The sequence below is a fragment of the Piliocolobus tephrosceles genome, chromosome 8 (assembly GCF_002776525.5).
Source record: "Piliocolobus tephrosceles isolate RC106 chromosome 8, ASM277652v3, whole genome shotgun sequence".
NCBI classification, from domain to species: Eukaryota; Metazoa; Chordata; class Mammalia; order Primates; family Cercopithecidae; genus Piliocolobus; species Piliocolobus tephrosceles.
In genome coordinates, this window is record NC_045441.1 from 5,623,941 (window position 1) to 5,642,672 (window position 18,732).

At 46.7% G+C, this 18,732-nt stretch overlaps 1 protein-coding gene across 1 annotated transcript in view; it reads right to left on the reverse strand.

Moving 5' to 3' along the window:
- RNF216 (ring finger protein 216) overlaps window positions 1-18,732 on the reverse strand; it is a 135,736-nt gene that overhangs the window by 12,379 nt on the left and 104,625 nt on the right. Inside the window, exon 13 of the mRNA XM_026448777.1 lies at window positions 13,157-13,379. Coding sequence (XP_026304562.1) covers window positions 13,157-13,379 — 223 coding nt within the window. The remainder of the gene's footprint in view (window positions 1-13,156; window positions 13,380-18,732) is intronic.

Consider the following 18,732-nt stretch of genomic DNA (forward strand, 5'->3'; position numbering starts at 1 on the left):
TGATCACTCTTTTTTTTTTTTTTTTTGAGGCAGAGTCTTGCTCTGTCGCCCAGACTGGAGTGCAGTGGCCGGATCTCAGCTCACTACAAGCTCCGCCTCCCGGGTTCACGCCATTCTCCTGCCTCAGCCTCCCAAGTAGCTGAGACTACAGGCGCCCGCCACCTTGCCCAGCTAGTTTTTGTATTTTTAGTAGAGACAGGGTTTCACCATGTTAGCCAGGATGGTCTCGATCTCCTGACCTAGTGATCCGCCCGTCTCGGCCTCCCAAAGTGCTGGGATTACAGGCTTGAGCCACCGTGCCCGGCCTGATCACTCTTATAAAGTGCCAAGCGCAGTGACAATAACAGTAATTAACATGCACTGAGAGCTTACTATGCACCAGTCCCTGTCTACACACCTCACATGGACCTCAATTCCACCACAGCTCCCTGAGTCAGGTGCTATGAACTGATTGCCACATTGCAGATGAGGAAACCCTGGCACAGACAGGTTGTGACCCAGGCAGTCTAGTCTCAAAGCCTGAGCTGTTAACCACATAAACCCCTGGGTTTCTGAATCAGAACTTCTGGCAAACCTGACTGGGGTCCTGAGAACACTGCTGTTGGGCTGGGTGCATGTGTTAGAGACAGCTGTTCTAAGGTGTGCTTTATTCTAGAAAGAGTACAGAAACATAAGAGGGTTCCTTCTGAGAAGGGCAGAATTCTAAAACCTCCTTTCTCCCCTTACAAGACATAATAGGGCAAAACAAAACAAAACACTTCTACTCAAGGAAACAAACAGCCAAAAAGCAGAGCAAGGGGCTATGTGTTTTGGAAATTTTTAGGGAACAATCCTCCTTTTTTCATGCTCAGCTTACCCAGAAGTGCATGTGCCATCCCCTGAAACAGCCCACTTGTCGGCCTCTGGTCCCTGGCACTTGGCCTTTGGGATAAAAGCCAGTAGATTCCTCTTGCCCAGAGCGGGAGTGGGGAGCTTGGGAAAGCCCATAAACCTCATTTCTTGAGCCAGAAATCTAAGCTGCACATGGGGGCCCAGCACCGAGGCAAGCAGCTGTAATGCCTCCCTGGGTCACTGGTCGCCAGTGGCCTCTGACCAGGTGCTGTTCTCAGCTCACTGGTTTTGGTCCATCTCAAAGGCGGAAATGAATGCTTCAAGATTTCCTTGCCTGACATGTTTTCTTCTGATGCTATCAAGTTACTTGAATCCCAAGGGGGTCCCATGAAATTTTCTGTCCTCTTCTTGTCACAAAAAACTCAGGGATTTGGTTCTCATCAACATAAAAAAAAAATGCCATTATTTCCTTTCCTTATACATACTGATTAAAACAATCTTGGGAAACGTTGAACAAAACACCACAGCTAAAATCACCCATAATTCCTCACCAGAGATCAATCCTGGGAACATTCTGATATCCTTCCCCTTGACTGCTTTTATATCCACACCTCATTGTCAAGCCCACTGAGATTCCATTGTAGAAGGTCGCGCTCTGCCCCATGAAGTCCTGCTGCCTTGTACAGACTGCTTACTTCACACCCCCTCTCCACAGGAGGCTGGCAAGGATTTCACAAGAGGACCCCGAGGCTCAGAAGATGCAGAGAGTGGCTGGACCACCAAGGTGGGCAGTGTGCTGAGGCCAGGGCAGGAGGTCTGGGCTTGTAGGTTCCCAGGCCGGCTGGCAGTTCCCAACTCTGTGTGACTCAGGCTGGGTTGATGGGCTCACCCTGGACAAGCGTCTATAGAGGTTCACCTGAACCTCTGTTTGAGTTCCTGTTCATGTCGTTTGCCCTGGCCACTGGGGGCAGCAGGGGCTGCTGGCTGCATCTGTACTCGCTGCCACGGACCCCATGACTGACCATGGTACATTCCCCTGAGTGCTGCAGCCTCTGTACCTCATCCTTGGCTTCTGGTACAGGCCTTAAGAAGGACCCAGCTGGCCTGGGTGAGTTCTCTCTCTGCCCTCCTTCTGGCCCCTCCTAATCCCAGTGAAAACTTTCAAGCGAATCCTCAGCACAGCTCTTTTCTGATGAGCAAGGACAGGCTGAGGCGAGAGGGAGTGGATGGTGATCAGCGACCAAGCTGTCCCTGGATCAGCAGGGCCTCAAAAGAACAAGCGTAATGATGCGTCAGGCCAGGGTAGAAGTGAGCCCGCTAATCACCTGAGGTCAAGAGTTCGAGACCAGCTTGGCCAACGTGGCGAAACTCCATCTCTACTAAAAATACAAAAATTAGCCAGGCGTGGTGGTGGGCGCCTGTAGTTCCTGCTACTTGTGAGACTGAGGCAGCAGAATCACTTGAACCCGGGAGTCACAGGTTGCAGTGAGCCAAGACCACACCACCGCATTTCAGTCTGGGTGACATGAGCAAAACTTAGTCTCAAAACAACACCCCAGCACCCCATCACTGCCCATGGCTACTCCAGAAGGTATACCTACGGACCACAGGGGAATCCAATGAGTACCATGAGGAAGCACGCGAATGGCACCATAGTGGGCAGCACACCCCAAATGCAGTGTTGAGGACAAACGTCAAAGCAGAGAGTGAAATGGAGTCTCACCTACCCAGCGGAACTGGAAGAGCATTTTTTTTTTTTTTTTTTTGAGACACAGTCTTGTTCTATCCCTGAGATTGGAGTGCAGTGGCGCTATCTCTGCTCACTGCAACCTCTGCCTCCCGGGTTCAAGCGATTCTCCTGCCTCAGCCTCCCAATTAGCTGGGAGTATAGATGCCCGCCCCATGCCTGGCTAATTTTTGTAGTTTTAGTAGAAGGGGTTTCACCATATTGGCCTCCATCCACCTTGGCCTCCCAAAGTGCTGGGTTTAAGGCACGAGCCACCACGCCCGGCTGGAAGAGCACTTAAAAAAAAGAAATAAGGCCAGGCGTGGTGGCTCATGCCTGTAATCCCAGCAATTTGGGAGGCCTAAGCAGGTGGATCATTTGAGGTCAGGAGTTCGAGATCAGTCTGATCAACATGGTGAAACCGTGTCTCCACCAAAATATGAAAATTAGCTGGGCCAGCCTGGGCCACAGAGCAAGACTCCCTCTCAAAAAAAAAAAAAAAAAAAGAAAAAGAAAAAAGACAAGACACAAGCAGATTGCTTAACAGGGAGGGAGAAGGTTTGTTTCCTTTCCTTGAATTCCTTTGAGCTCAGCAGGGTGCAGAAAGCACTAAGCCGGACACAGAAGACTCTGGCTTGCTGCCTGCTGCATGCAGGTAGGGTGGGTGGGGAGGGGAGGAAGACACAGCAAGAGTCTGGGGGGATGGCGAGGACCCAGCCTCTTCAGAAACTTGCTGCAGCTGAAGATGGGAAGTGAGGTAGAATTTACCAGAGAGGTTTTAATTAAGAAGAGAGAAACAAAACACACACAAAAATCCTCCCTTAGCTTGTCCCTCAACAACTAAGCCCCACAGTTCTATCCACGCAGCAGGGTATAGACAGGAGAAAACGAAGAAAGAGAAACTATGAATGATTAAAAAGGGGAAAAGATTCGATTTATTTTCACAAATCAGATATGAACTGTAATCACCAGCTACAGGCTGACGGTTCCCAAAATAGCTGTTTGAGAGCTTGGCACAAAACTGTTCTTGCCAAAGCCTTTACGATCCTTTTAAGCCTGTTTTTTCAACACTTCTGGTTACCAGGGCTGGCTGTCCACGTGCCTGCTGGTCAGCCTCTTGTGACCATGGGGGAAGAATAGGTGGCTTTTCTTCTTCATTGTACTTTTCCTCCCCTTAGAAAGGTGACTGGGAATTGCAAGTCTCGACTGCTGCTTCCCCTCTGAGATTCTGGGGGTGGGTTGGGGCTGGGATCCAGGTCATGTGTGGCCACAGCTGTTGTTAATAAACTTGCAATGATTTCATGAAAGGCTTCCAAAGAGCTGAAGATTTAGTTTCAAATTATTCCCAGATCAGCCACAGATCGCCTGAGCAACGGCGAACCCTTAGCCCCCACCCCTTGCTGTCCCCAGCAACAGGAAGTTGGGGGAGGGAGCTGCGGAGCTTGGAGCAGCACATGCTGCGCAGCTGTGGCCGGGAAGGGCAGGGAGGCAGGACAGTGTGCTTGGGAGGAGTAGAGACTTCATGAGCTCAGGGCTGGCCCTGGCTTCTGCAGCCACCTCCTCAGGTCAGAGAGGCCCGGCACCCAAATACCACTATGTGGAGCACCTCCCCAACAAGAACATGGAGGTGGGGGCAGAATGTGGCCATGTTTTAAGTCCCGTCAGGGTCAAGTGCTCACCCAGGGGCCTGTTGGGTCTGAAGATGACATGTAGTAACAAGCACCAACAGGCCATGTGTACTGGACTGTGCTGCCCTGCTTGGGAAAGCCCTCAGTGACATCGAAACCCTATCTGGGACACTGTTGGGGTGGTGAAACTGCCAGGGCCCCTTTCTACTATTTGCAGCTTCATTCATACATGGGGAAGGAGTCCAGCAAGGTCCCCACCCCTCTGCAAGGCCTACCTGGTTCATGGGGCTCAAGGACCCTATGGGCACCTAACGACCATGTATTTGTTGAAGGAGCCAGACATTGGTCAGAAGACCTGGGCTCATATCCTGGTTTTACCAAGCTGGGGGATCCTGGGCTAGTGACCTACACATCATCTCTGTCATCTGCAAAATAGGAAAGCAGTGCCTCCTAGCCCCATGCAGTAAAAATCACACTGCATAGCACGCTCACATGGTGTTGGCTGTGTGGCTATTAAGAGGAAGATGAAGAAACCGAGGTCAGTTTTGATGACAGATCAATGATCACACCCACCCACTCACTTTTTTTTTTTTTTTTTTTGAGACGGAGTCTCGCTCTGTCGCCCAGGCTGGAGTGCAGTGGCCAGATCTCAGCTCACTGCAAGCTCCGCCTCCTGGGTCTACACCATTCTCCTGCCTCAGCCTCCCGAGTAGCTGGGACTACAGGCGCCCGCCACCTCGCCCGGCTAGTTTTCTGTATTTTTTAGTAGAGACGGGGTTTCACCGTGTTAGCCAGGATGGTCTCCACCTCCTGACCTCGTGATCCGCCCGTCTCGGCCTCCCAAAGTGCTGGGATTACAGGCTTGAGCCACCGTGCCCGGCACTTTTTTTTTTTTTTAAACACACAATGGTATTTATGACAGTGACGAGAAATAACAAGCCAAGGCCAGCTGCGGAAGCTGGGTGATGGGACAACCTGGGGGCTCACTTTATTCTTTTGTAGAAGTAAATTTTGAAGGTTAAGGAAAAAATTCTGAAGCCAAAAATCAGTTTCCAACCTAAAAGTCTGAAATACCTTTCCTTACCAGGTTTCTGCATTTCCTCATCAATCCTTCCTTTCATAGCCTTCCTCCCTAACTCTGACAACATCATGTCCTTCCCCCACCACTTAAGCCAGGGCCCCAAAGGTCCCCAGGACTTTCTACATGCCTGACCCACCAGGGAGATGCTGCGCTGGCCTGAGGGGAGAAGGCAGGTCTGGAAACAAGCCGAGGACAAATGACCCGGGTGAAAACCTAGGCTACCATTTACTGGCTACAGTCTTAAGCAAGTTCCTTCATCTGTAAAACTAGGATGATACATCTACCTTCGAGCACTGCTACAGGACTGAATGTATTAACATCTAGAAATGTTAGGCTCAGTCCACTGTTGGTTTGGAAAAATTAGTATTTTTTTTTTTTTTTTTTGAGACAGAGTCTCTCGCTCTGTCGCCCAGGCTGGAGTGCAGTGGCCGGATCTCAGCTCACTGCAAGCTCCGCTTCCCGGGTTCACGCCCTTCTCCTGTCTCAGCCTCCCGAGTAGCTGGGACTACAGGCGTCCGCCACCTTGCCCAGCTATTTTTTTTTTTGTATTTTTTAGTAGAGATGGGGTTTCACTGTGTTAGCCAGGATGGTCGTGATCTCCTGACCTCGTGATCCGCCCGTCTCGGCCTCCCAAAGTGCTGGGATTACAGGCTTGAGCCACCGCGCCTGGCCAAATTAGTATGTCTTAACCAAATGGTTAGGCGATAATTGTACCAAACTAAACTGGCTGTAAAAGTCCTAGGGTTTTATTTGAACTGGGCAGGTTTCAAACTCTTATATTCAAAAGACAAAGACATCGTAGAAAACAATTCTCTGTAGTTTCTCGTAGCCAAAACCCAAGACAAACATGGACTCTGTTTTGTATTGAAAGAGAACATGCCGTTTTGAGTTTTGCGATAGTCTCGAATCCAGACTGCCAGGTGCCTGTTCCTCTCACAATTCACGCTACCACTCCTGTGGCCAAGCAAGGACCAGTACATTCATGTTCAGTAAAGTCCCAGGATCACTCTTCCCCTACTGCAAAATAACATCTGTTCACTTATTTGTCAAGAGCTGGCTTTCTACTCTGCTCCCTAATCCAGAAAACTGTGGTTTGCTGTGGCTGTTCGCTTCTGGTTTTTATGCTTCCTAAAGAAGACATCTTCTTTATAAGACTCTTAGTTGAATGCTTTTGGCTTCATTTTGATAACTAACAGGGAAAGAAAGTTACTATTCACCACTTGAGCTCTTAATGTGGAGTGGTAGTTCAGGTTCCCAAGCAATCCCTAGTCATTAACGATGAAAACTCAACTTCTCTCCAAAACCATGAGGGGACAACTCCCTCGCTGACAAATAAGAGATTCTTCCTGGCCCTGCTGGTTAATTAAGCCGGAGAACAGGCTTGTGTGACAGTGCATGCTTTGTTTCACTGAACTTCTGAATGGCTTTGTGTTCTCAGAAGCCCCAACAGATGCTGGGTTGGAATTGGATCGGTCTCCTGGTGAGAATCAAGGAAACGGGGCTGATTGCTGTTTTGATGGTAACAGGACAAACGGAACAGAATCTCCAGCTGTGGCTACCAGAGGAAATTGGAGGGATTTGTATTTGCCTGACCTTCCTTTCAAACTTCATTTTGAGCAAATCTAGAACCTTTCTCAGGTTAGAAGATGACGATCCAACAAGAAAACGTCAGTGCATGCGATGGCACCCAAACAAGGAAACAGCACATGAGAAACCCACACCATCAATCCCAGGCATGGGAAGCAAAGGGAGGAGGCAGCAGAAGACACAGAACAAGGAGGAGAAGAAAGAAAAACGGCGCTGAGAATAGGCCAGACCATTAACACCCGCCCTCACGCTAACTCCCACTCTGCCCTTTGTCTCTATAGAGATAAAATACTGCCTGTGGAGCTCTTCAGAGTTCCAGCTGAAAAAAAAAAATTATTTTTTTCAGGATTCATGAAGTTCCTAGAGATGGTTGCCTCCCACTGTGCTAGCTGTGGGGGGTGGGGGAGGCACTGAGGAGGTGAGTCAGCAGAAGGGCTGTGCCTGGGAATGTCTGTCACAAAGGGGCACAGCCTGCCTGGTGAGCACTTCCCATTGTGGCTGCACCTCCAGATCACCCAGCAAAAGAAGGATGACTCGGGCTTGGCTTTCTATGTACAAAAAGCCTCCCTTTCTTCCACACATCTCCTCAGTGACAGGAGGGCAGGCTAGCTAAAGGTTTCATTGGGTCACAAGCTTTGTAATCTGAGTGACTTTTAGGAGTCCCTTATTCCAGCTTCCCACCCAGTGAGGAGCTTGTTCCATGATAAAACATTCCTGAAATGGAGAACACCCGGTTACCACAGAGGACTCACATCTTTTCAAAACCATGAGTAGCTCTCAGGATTATACACGTCTTTCCCTTTTTTTTTAAAGACATGGTCTCACTCTGTCACCCAGGCAGGAGTGTAGTGGCACAGTCAGGGCTCATTGCATCCCTAACCTCCCTGGCACAAGCAATCCTCTTACTGCAGCTGGGGGAGGAGCTGGGAAAATAGGTGTGCACCACTACCCCTGGATAAGTTGTATTTTTTGTAGAGATGGAGTTTTGCCATGTTTCCAAGGCTGGTCTTGAACTCCTGAGACTTAAGAGATCTGCCCGCCGTGGGCTCCTGAAGTGCTGGGATTACAGGCATGAGCCACTGCGCCCAGCCCAATTACGCATTTCTTTTTCTTTCCTTGAGATCAAGTCTTGCTCTGTTGGCCCAGCTGGAGTGCAGTGGCGTGATCTCGGGTCACTACAATCTCTGCCTCCTGGGTTCAAGTGATTCTTGTGCTTCAGCCTCCCGAGCAGCTGGGAGGTCCTCCCAGCAACAACCTATACTGGCTGAGCAGCAGCCCCTTGGCTGGGCCCCACACCCTCTCCTTTGCCACAGTCCCCACCATGCCTTCCTGCCTCCTAGACCTAGTGTGCTCCATCCAGACATCATTTCTCCTACCACCTGCCCCTGTGGTAACTTGGGTCTGTGACCCCAGCAATCCATGCTGTTTGTTTTCTATGTGAAAATTTTCCCATGGTTCTTTCCCTCCATGTTTTAAAGTGCAGATATATATATATATATATGTAAAATTGTACTATTTTTTGTAAGCATATATAAAAATTGACATATCGCCTATTTTTTGGGATATTTAAATGGTGTTGCTAAATTTATACAACTTTAAATAACTCAGTGAACAGTTGCAGACAGAACTTTGTGAACTTGTCCAACTGTCTCCTGAGGATAACCTTTTCATGCACTACATCTTCTGATTTGTACACCCTAACTGCCCACTATGCCCAATTACAGTGTAGGAGATGCCAACAAATCTGAAAATTACCTACTAGCAGCCAGGTGCTATTTTCATTTCCATTTACTTGATTATTAGGGGTAGCTGTTAGTCAATTCCACCAGATTGTGGCCAGGTAGAAAAGCAAGCAGCTTTTTTTTTTTTTTTGGAGACAGGGTCTTGCTGTCACCCAGGCTGCAGTGCAGTGGCGCGAACAAGGCTCACTGCAGCCTTGACCTCCCAGGCTCAAATGATCCTCCTGCCTCGGCCTCCCAAGTAGTTATGATGACAGGTGAGCACCACCAAATCTGGCTAATTTTTGATATTTTGTAAAGACGGGGGTCTCACTATGTTGCCCAGGCTATTCTTAAACTCCAGGATGCAAGTGATGCTCCTGCCTTGGCCTCCCAAAGCACTGGGATTACAGACATGAGCCACTGCACCTGGCCAGCAAGCAGCTTTTTTCCCTACTTATAATTCTTTTTTTAAACTTCCTCTGTCCATTTTTGAGTTGAGGTGAATAGACCATAGGGAGACTCCTCAGTATAACATCTTCCTCCACAGACATTCTGACTGGGTCTGTAATGGCTACTACTTCCCGTCTCGCTTGCAGTTGGGGAAGCATGTCATTAAATTCTGGCTGATAGGACTGAAGAAGTGACCTGTTGCAGGTTCTGGAAGCCTAACATTACTTAAGAGATAGGTAAGCTGTCTCTTTAGCCTCACTCCACCCCTTTGCTGCTTGGAATGCGGATTTATCAGCCAGAGCTCCTTTTTAGACAATGACCACATGTGATCTAGGAGTGGCAGAATAGAATGCTGGAAGCAACTGGATCCCAGGTAAGAGCTGCTAGACCGTCCCTGAGCTGTTCACCTCTGTACTTACACACAGAGGAAAAATACACTTCTGTTTTTCTCTTTTTTTGAGATCCCAAAGTGCTGGGATTACAGGCATGAGCCACCACACGTGGCCCCACTTTTTTTTTTTTTGACAGAGAGTCTCACACTGTCACCCAGGCTGGAGTATAGTGACGCAATCTCAGCTCATTGCAATCCCTGCCTCCTGGGTTCAAGCATTCTGTCTCAGCCTCCTGAGTAGCTGGTATTACAGGTGTGCAGCACCATGCCCGGCTACTTTTTACATTTTTAGTAGAGACAGGTTTCACCATATTGGTCAGGCTGATCTCAAACTCCTGACCTCAGGTGATCCACCCGCCTCGGCTTCCCAAAGTGCTGAGATTACAGGCATGAGACACTGTGCCTAGCTTTAATTTTTTTGTTTTAAATGAAATGGGGTCTCGCTATGTTAACCAGGCTTGTCTTGAATTCCTGGGCTCCCGCAACCTGCCCAACTTGGCCTCCAAAAGTGCTGGCATCATAGGCATGAGCCACTGTGCCTGACCCTTTCCCCCAGTTTTTCATGTATCCCTAATCTTTGTTTATGATGTCATTTGCCACTGAGAATTTATGGTTTTTTAGTCTTGCCTTGATGTCATGCTTCTCTTGATGTAATGCAAGAAACCTTCTCTTCTCCAAAATTACAGAAGCCATTCCCTTCATGCTGCCCTCTCTCTCTCCATGCAGCAGCTAGAGTGACCTTGGAAACATAGCCCCCTACAATGCCCTGAAATGGCTCTAATCACACTCCAGACCTGAGGCTGGCCTCTGGGCCAACCGCTGTCACGTCCCTGTGGCTCTCCACCTACAAACCTCACCCGCTTTCTTTCTGATCCCCAAACAGGCCCTATGTGTTTGATTTCCTTGCCAGCCTTGCTCCTCCTCTAGGTTTCACTGCAAATCACTCTGGCCCCCATCTATTTAAAAGCTGGCCTCCCTCCTCCCACCCAACCATTCTCTACTGCATCACCTGTTCTTCTGACATGGCATTAAATACTCCACAGATTCTTGTAGATTGTATTAGACCATAAGTCCCATGAGGACAGGGGCTTTTCTGTTCAGACTAGTTCTGGCAACACTGCACAATTAAGAATTAACAGATAAAGGCTAGGCGCAGTAATCCCAGCACTTTGGGAGGCTGAGGCAGGTGGATCATGAGGTGAGGAGTTTGAGACCAGCCTGGCCAACATGATGAAACCCTGTCTTTACTAAAAATACAAAAATTATCTGGGCGTGGTGGTGTGTGCCTGCAATCCCAGCTACTCAGGAGGCTGAGGCAGGAGAATCGCTTGAACCCAGAAGGTGGAGGTTGCAGTGAGCCAAGATCGCACCACTGCACTACAGCCTGGGTGACAGAGCAAGATATCATCTCAAAAAAAAAAAAAAAAAAAAAAAGGAATTAACAGATAAATACACCTATCATTTCTCCAGTGATTTTAATGGCATTTAAAAAATCACACATTAATTTCTGTTTCTGGTCTCTATCTTGTCCCTTTGATCTATTTGCCTATTATTATGTTCACCTACGTGTATTAATAGCTTTACAGTAAAAAGTAGTTTCATTTTCAAAATAAGTCAGTTTTTAAAAATCCTACTGAGGCCGGGCGCGGTGGCTCAAGCCTGTAATCCCAGCACTTTGGGAGGCCGAGACGGGCGGATCATGAGGTCAGGAGTTCGAGACCATCCCGGCTAACACGGTGAAACCCCGTCTCTACTAAAAATACAAAAAACTAGCCGGGCGAGGTGGCGGGCGCCTGTAGTCCCAGCAACTCGGGAGGCTGAGGCAGGAGAATGGCGTAAACCCGGGAGGCGGAGCTTGCAGTGAGCTGAGATCCGGCCACTGCACTCCAGCCTGGGCGACAGAGCAAGACTCCGTCTCAAAAAAAAAAAAAAAAAAAAAAATCCTACTGAATTTAGATGTGAATAGCATTAAATTTCTAGGTGACTCTGGATAGAGGTGATCTCTCTGTAATACTGAATGTTTTCTTAGAGGACAGGAATGTTTCTCCACTAAACACTACCGAGGCCCCCTTCACTCTTCCCAGTGAAAGCTGAGAAGTGCCATGTGTCACCAGGCCTGCCTCCTAGTGGCCTTGGTCCGCTTGCTCCAGGTCAGCAGGGAGCTCACTGTCACATGCAATTGCCTTTTGGTAAAGATGTCTTCTTGTATTATGACATTATTCTGACCAGGTGTGGTGGCTCATGCCTGTAATCCCAGCACTTTGGAAGGCTGAGGCAGGTAGATCATCTGAGTTCTGGAGTTCGAGACCAGTCTGGCCAACACGGTGAAACCCCGTCTCTACTGAAAATACAAAAATTAGCCAGGTGTGGTGGCATGTGCCTGTAGTCTCAGCTACTTGGGAGGTTGAGGCAGGAGAATCAGGAATCATGTGAACCCGGGAGGTGGAGGTTGCAGTGAGCTGAGATCACACCATTGCACTCCAGCCTAGGTGACAGAGCAAGACTCTGTCTCAACAACAACAAAAAAAATCGTTATTATTACAGATCAGCTTTGAACAGTGCTTGTTTTTAGTTTAAAATAATTTTAAGAATTGATATACTTTTTTTGAGACAGACTCTTGCTCTGTTGCCCAGGCTGCAGTGCAGTGGCATAATCTTGGCTCACTGCAAGCTCTACCTCCCCAGTTAAAGTGATTCTCATGCCTCAGCCTTGTGAGTAGCTGAGATTACAGGGGCGTGCCACCATGCTTGGCTAATTTTTGTATTCTTAGTAGAGACAGGGCTTTGCCATGTTGGTCAGGCTGGTCTTGAACTCCGACATCAGGTGATCCACCCACCTCGGCCTCCCCAAAGTGCTGAGATTACGGACACGAGCTACTGCGCCCAGCCAAGTTTTCCTTTCTTTACATATAGAACACTTATAAATAAAAGTACTTAGAACAGTGTCTGACACATGGTAGGTGCCCAATAAACATTAGCTATGACTGTCTCCAGTATCTACTATACCTTTTACTCTTAGCTAAATGCACTGACTAGCAGTTTCAGAACATAGGATTGCTGATTGATAATGTTATACTTGACTTTATTTTACTACTAAATGCATGCTAACATCTGTATTGAAATTTGGGGTCTAAAAATATTATTAAGGAATCATCTTTGTAATACTGTATTTTTAAAGCTTAAATCAAGAAGAAATATTTGATTTCTTAAATGTCTTTTCACCATCTACAGATACCATATAATGATTTACGTTAATAGAGGTTGTTAATATTAAACCATCATTGCATTTCTGGAACAAACTCACTTGGTCACGCTTTCTATTTGCTAATATTTTATTTAGATAATTTAAAATCTAGATTATATGTAAGTCTCATAAGAACATCTATCGTTTTATTTGTTAGGGCTATCTCCATCAGGCTTTGGAATCAGTGTTATGCTGGCTTTGAACAGATACATGTATAAGTTTCCTTACTTTGCTATGGAATATTTCAGAAGGCATAATTTTATTTCCTGAAGAATTAAAAGAATTTGCCTATAAAACTGTTAGGGCCTGTTGCTTTGAGCAGCATGAGGAGTGGCTGATAATTACTTTCTCAAATTTTTTCTTTGGTTATCAGTCTATGTAATTTTCTATATTCTTCTCCTAAGTCAAATTTTGTTATGTATATTCAAAATATTTGTCATAAAAATATATTTCTATTTTCTCCCTATAAAGCAATAGGCAGCCATGTGTCTACTTACAGTGGGATCGGTCCAGAGAGAGCATCTTGAACACTCTTGGCAAGGAGCTCCTGGGGAGCGGGGATGTTGGCAGAAATGGTCATATCCATTGATAGAAACTCGACAGAGGTAGCACATCTGGGCACCACAGCGGCAGGACATGCGGTTGCAGCCTTCAGATTTGATGAGGCCAGTTCCACACTTGTGGCATTTTCTAATGCGGGCAGCAGTCATTTTTTCTTCACTGAAATAAGAAAACATAATTTGGAGCTGGGAGGGACGACGAGGAGGAAAAAAATATGGCCGTTAAACATTTATTTATTTCCACATAAAATGATCACTTACGCCTTTTTGTGACATTAAGCAGTGAAAAGAGCCTAGGTTTTGGAGTCTGAGAACTGCTTCAAAGTTTTAATTCTATGATCTTTGGTAGATTATTCACCCGTATGGAGACTCAGTTTCCTCATTTTTAAACTGTGAAAACACAACTTTCTCCTGGTGTTTTGAGGATTACAGATGAAATATAAAGCACCCTGGCATAGTGCCTAGTAATCGGCGTTTAGAAAAGGACTGCTCTATTTGTTATAAGAATCCCTGTAGGCTTAAAATGGAGAGAAAAGGCTGAGCACGGTGGTGCATGCTCAGTTCCAGTGTAATCCCAGAACTCTGAGAGGCCAAAGCAGGAAGATCGTTTGAGCTCAGGAGTTTGACACCAGTCTGACCAACATGGTGAAACCCTGTCTCTACTAAAAATACAAAAATTAGCCAGGTGTGGTGGTACGCACCTGTAATCCCACCTACTTGGGAGGTTGAAGCAGGAGAACTGCTTAAACCTGGGAGGTGAAGGCTGCAGTGAAGTGAGACCGTGTCACCACTGCATCCCAGCTTGTGTAACAGAGCGAGACTCCATCTAAAAAAAAACAAAAAACAAAAAAAACACCACACACACACACACACACACACACACACACATTGTTAAGGAGACAAAATTCAGATAAAGTGCATTTAGTACTATTACCTATGAGTCACCTTAGTAGTACATCTGTTTATGATTTTAGTTACTCAGCAACTGTGAAGACACTACTCAATGTTCTACGACTCAAGGTTCTACTTTTTTTTTTGGGGGGGACGGAGTCTTGCTCTGTTGCCCAGACTGGGGTGCAGTGGCTCCATCTCAGCTCACTGCAACCTCTGCCTCCCCAGGTTCAAGATTCTCCCACCTCAGTGTCCTGAGTAGCTGGGATTACAGGCACCCACCACCATGCCCGGCTAATTTTTTTTTATTTTTAGTAGAAATGGGGTTTCACCATGTTGGCCAGGCTGGTCTAGAACTCCCGACCTCAGGTGATCCACCTGCCTTGGCCTCCCAAAGTGCTGGGATTACAGGCGTGAGCCACTGTGCCTGGTCGATTTTTTAAATTTTTTTTTGAGACTCACTGCAACCTCCATCTCCTGGGTTCAAGCAATTCTCATGCCTCAGCTTCCCAAGTAGCTGGGATCACAGGTGCGTGCCACCACACCTGGCTAATTTAATGCCCGGCTAATTTTTGTAATTTTAGTAGAGATGAGGTTTCACCATGTTGGCCATGCTGGTTTCAAACTCCTGACCTCAAGTGATCCGCCTGCTTCGGTCTGAGATTACAAGTGTGAGCCACTGCGCCTGGGTAGACTCAAAGTTCTAATGAAAAACTTCTCAATTTGAAAACCTATGTGCCCAAACACAACTGCAATTTTCTTTTTTTTTTTTTTCTTCTGAGACGGAGTCTCACTCTGTCGCCCAGGCCGGAGTGCAGTGGCCGGATCTCAGCTCACTGCAAGCTCCGCCTCCCGGGTTTACGCCATTCTCCTGCCTCAGCCTCCCGAGTAGCTGGGACTACAGGTGCCCAGATGGATCTGTGTTACCCAGATGGTCTCAATCTCCTGACCTCGTGATCTGCCCGTCTCGGCCTCCCAAAGTGCTGTGATTACAGGCGTGAGCCACCGCGCCCGGCCACAACTGCAATTTTCTACAGCACAAACCTCCTTTGTAAGAGCACCCTGAGACTGAGGTGTGGCTTTAAGTTGTGGCACTCCAGCTGCCTGGGGCTGGCTGACTTTCCCTGGGAAGCTGCTCAGGGAGAGAAGAGGCTGTAAAAAATTAAGGTTACAGTCTTTTCACGAAGACGTGGAAAGACGGTCTACTTGCTTGCTCATCCTGGCAGTGACATGAAATAATAATGGGTATGGAGGGAGAAGAAAAGCCTCCCCTAAAATGGAAAGAGGAATACATAAAGCATGCCTGCAACTCAACATTGCTGAAATGTTCAAAGAGCTATTCAACACTGCACATCTACTCAAGTCCTTTGCTTCTGCATTTGTAAGTGTACTACTGGATAGGGCCAGAATGGAGTGTTGTTATGGGATGTGGTGACTACCTAGCTAGTAATATAAAAGTGAACAGTGAAATGGGGGAAAAATCATGGTTGATTCCTTCAGAGAAAAGGTGGTTTGGCAACTAGATTCTCAACCAGGCAGGAAACAGCCTCGCAGGATGTGCTCCTGGGGCAGGACAGGAAGAGAAGCCGGAGCTGTGACTGTGGTTGCTGACTTTGCGCTCACACAGGAAGGCTCAGGGCCTCTTCTACACAGTCAGCGACAGCCCGCACTCCTGTAGTTATCTGCGCTCACCACCAGCCAGTGTGTAGGTAACTCCTCTCTGGGAGCCATGCCATTCAGATCTCAGCCCATTCCCTTCGTGACTGTGAGGATGCATGTGTGTATGCATTGTTTTGTTGTGGTAAAATGCACATAAAATTGACTTTTTAAACCATTCTAACATATGCAATTCAGGGATATTTTGAGTATTCACGATGTTACACAATCAATATCACCATCTAGTTCCAAGAGACTTTTAAAATCCCAAAAGGAAACCCTGTACCCATTAAGCAGGCATTCCCCATTCCTCCCCGCCCTGCAGCCCACAACTTGCTTTTGGGCTCTCTAGATTGCCATTCTGAGGCTAGGCAAATGCCCATATACCTCTGTTATTTCATAGGAATGGAAATCATACATGTGCTTTTGTGCCTGTCTTTCTTTTTTTTTTTTTTTTTTGAGACGGAGTCTCGCTCTGTCGCCCGGGCTGGAGTGCAGTGGCCCGATCTCAGCTCACTGCAAGCTCTGCCTCCCGGGTTTACGCCATTCTCCTGCCTCAGCCTCCCGAGGAGCTGGGACTACAGGGGCCCGCCACCTCGCCCAGCTAGTTTTTTGTATTTTTTAGTAGAGACGGGGTTTCACCGTGTTAGCCAGGATGGTCTCGATCTCCTGACCTCATGATCCGCCTGTCTCGGCCTCCCAAAGTGCTGGGATTACAGGCTTGAGCCACCGCGCCCGGCCAATGCCTGTCTTCTTTCATTTAGCATGTATGAATATATCACATTTGTTTATTCATCAGCTGATGGATTATTTTTGCTTTTTGGCTATTGTGAATTGTGGTTAAATGAACATTCTTGCACAAATTTTGTACAGACACTTGTTTTCACTCATGTTGGGGGAGTACCTGAGAGTGGAACTGCTGGGTCTTGTGGTAATTCTATGTTTAACTTATTGGGGAAAGCCAACTGTTAACTATGGTGGCTGTACTATTTTCTACTCCCACCTCAATGTACACTGCTGTCATTTCTTCTATATTCCTGTCAACATTTGTTTTTATCCAGTTTTCATTATAGTCATCCTAATAGGTGTGAAGTGATATCTTACCATAGTTTGATTTGTATTTTCGTAATGACTAATGACGTTCAGCATGCTTTCATGTGTTTGTTGGTCATTCGTACATCTTTTTGGAGAAATACCAATTCACATTGTTTGCCCATGTTTTTTTTTGAGACAGAGTCTTACTTTGTCATCCAGGCTGGAGTGTAGTAGTATAGTCTCAGCTCACTGCAATTTCCGCCTCCTGGGCTCCAGTGATTTCCCACCTCAGCCTCCTGAGTAGCTGGGAATACAGGTTAACGCCACCATGCTGTTATTTTTAAATTTTTTGTAGAGACTGGGTTTCACCATGTTGTCTAGGCTGGTCTTAAACTCCTGGGCTTAAGCTATCTGCTTGACCTTGGCTTCTCAAAGTGTTGGGATTACATGCGTGAGCCACTGTGCCTGGCTGTTTGCCTATTTTCTTCTTTTTTTTTTTTTTGAGACGGAGTCTTGCTCTGTTGCCCAGGCTAGAGTGCAGTGGCATGATCTCAGCTCACTGCAACCTCCATTTCCCAGGTTCAAGCGACTCTCCAGCCTTAGCCTCCCGAGTAGATGGAACTACAGGCATGCACCAGCACGCCTGGCTAATTTTTGCATTTTTAGTAGAGATGGGGTTTCACCATATTGGCCAGGCTGATCTCGAACTCCTGATCTCGTGATCCACCCACCTTAGCCTCCCAAAGTACTGGGATTACAGGCATGAGCCACCGCGCCTGGCCTGTTTGCCTATTTTCTGATTGGGTTGTTCCCTTACTGCTTTCAAGATTTTCTATGTGTCTTTGGCTTTGAACAGTTTGACTCTGATGTGTCTTGGTGTGGACTTCTTTTGAGTTCATCCTACTTGGAATTCATTCAGCTTCTTGGATATATAGATGATTCTTGTTCTTCATCAGAGTTGGGAAGTTTTCAGCCATTATTTCTTCAATATTCTTTCTGTTCATTTTGCTCTCTGTTCTCCTTTGGGCTTCCCCTTAATGTGAATACTGGTACATGTGATGATATTCTATAGGTCCCTTAGGCTCTATTCACTGTTCTTCATTCATTTTTCTTTCTGCTCCTCCTCCAATTGTATAATTTCAACAACTGTATCTTCAAGATCTCTGATTCTTCGGCCTGCTCAAATCTGCTTCTGAATTCCTGTAACGGAATTCAGCTCAGCTATTGTAATTTTGGGGTACAATATTTGTTGGTTTCTTCTTATTTTTTTTTTTTTTTGAGATGGAGTCTTGCTCTGTTGCCAGGCTGGTGTGCAGTGGCGCAATCTCAGCTCACTGCAACCTCCACCTCCCGGGTTCAAACGATTCTCCTGCCTCAGCCTCCCAAGTAGCTGGGACTACAGGCATCCACCACCTCACCCAGCTAATTTTTGTGTTTTCAGTAGAGATGGGTTTCACCATGTTGGCCAGGTTGGTCTTGAACTCCTGACCTCAAGTGATCCGCCCATCTCGGCCTCCCAAAGTGCTGGGATTACAGGCGTGAGCCACTGCGCCTGGCCGGTTTCTTAATTTCTATCTATAATCTCTACTTGTTCATACACTGTGCTCCTGGTTTCCTTTTGTTCTTTGCTCATGATTTCACCTGGCTTTCTGAGCATATCTAAGACAGTTGATTCAAAGCATTTGTCTAGTACGCCCAATGTGTCCTCAGGGATGGTTTCTATCAACTACTTTTTTCCCTGTGAATGGGCCATACTTTCCTGTTTGCTTTATAAATTATTGTTGAAAACTGGATATTCTGAATATTATACTATGAGAAGAGCCAAGAAATCAGGTTGCTTTTTGTAAGGTTTGTGATTGTTTAGTGACTTTTAAAAGTTATTTTTGTAAATTAGCCAGGCATGGTGGTACATGCTTATAATCCCAGCTACT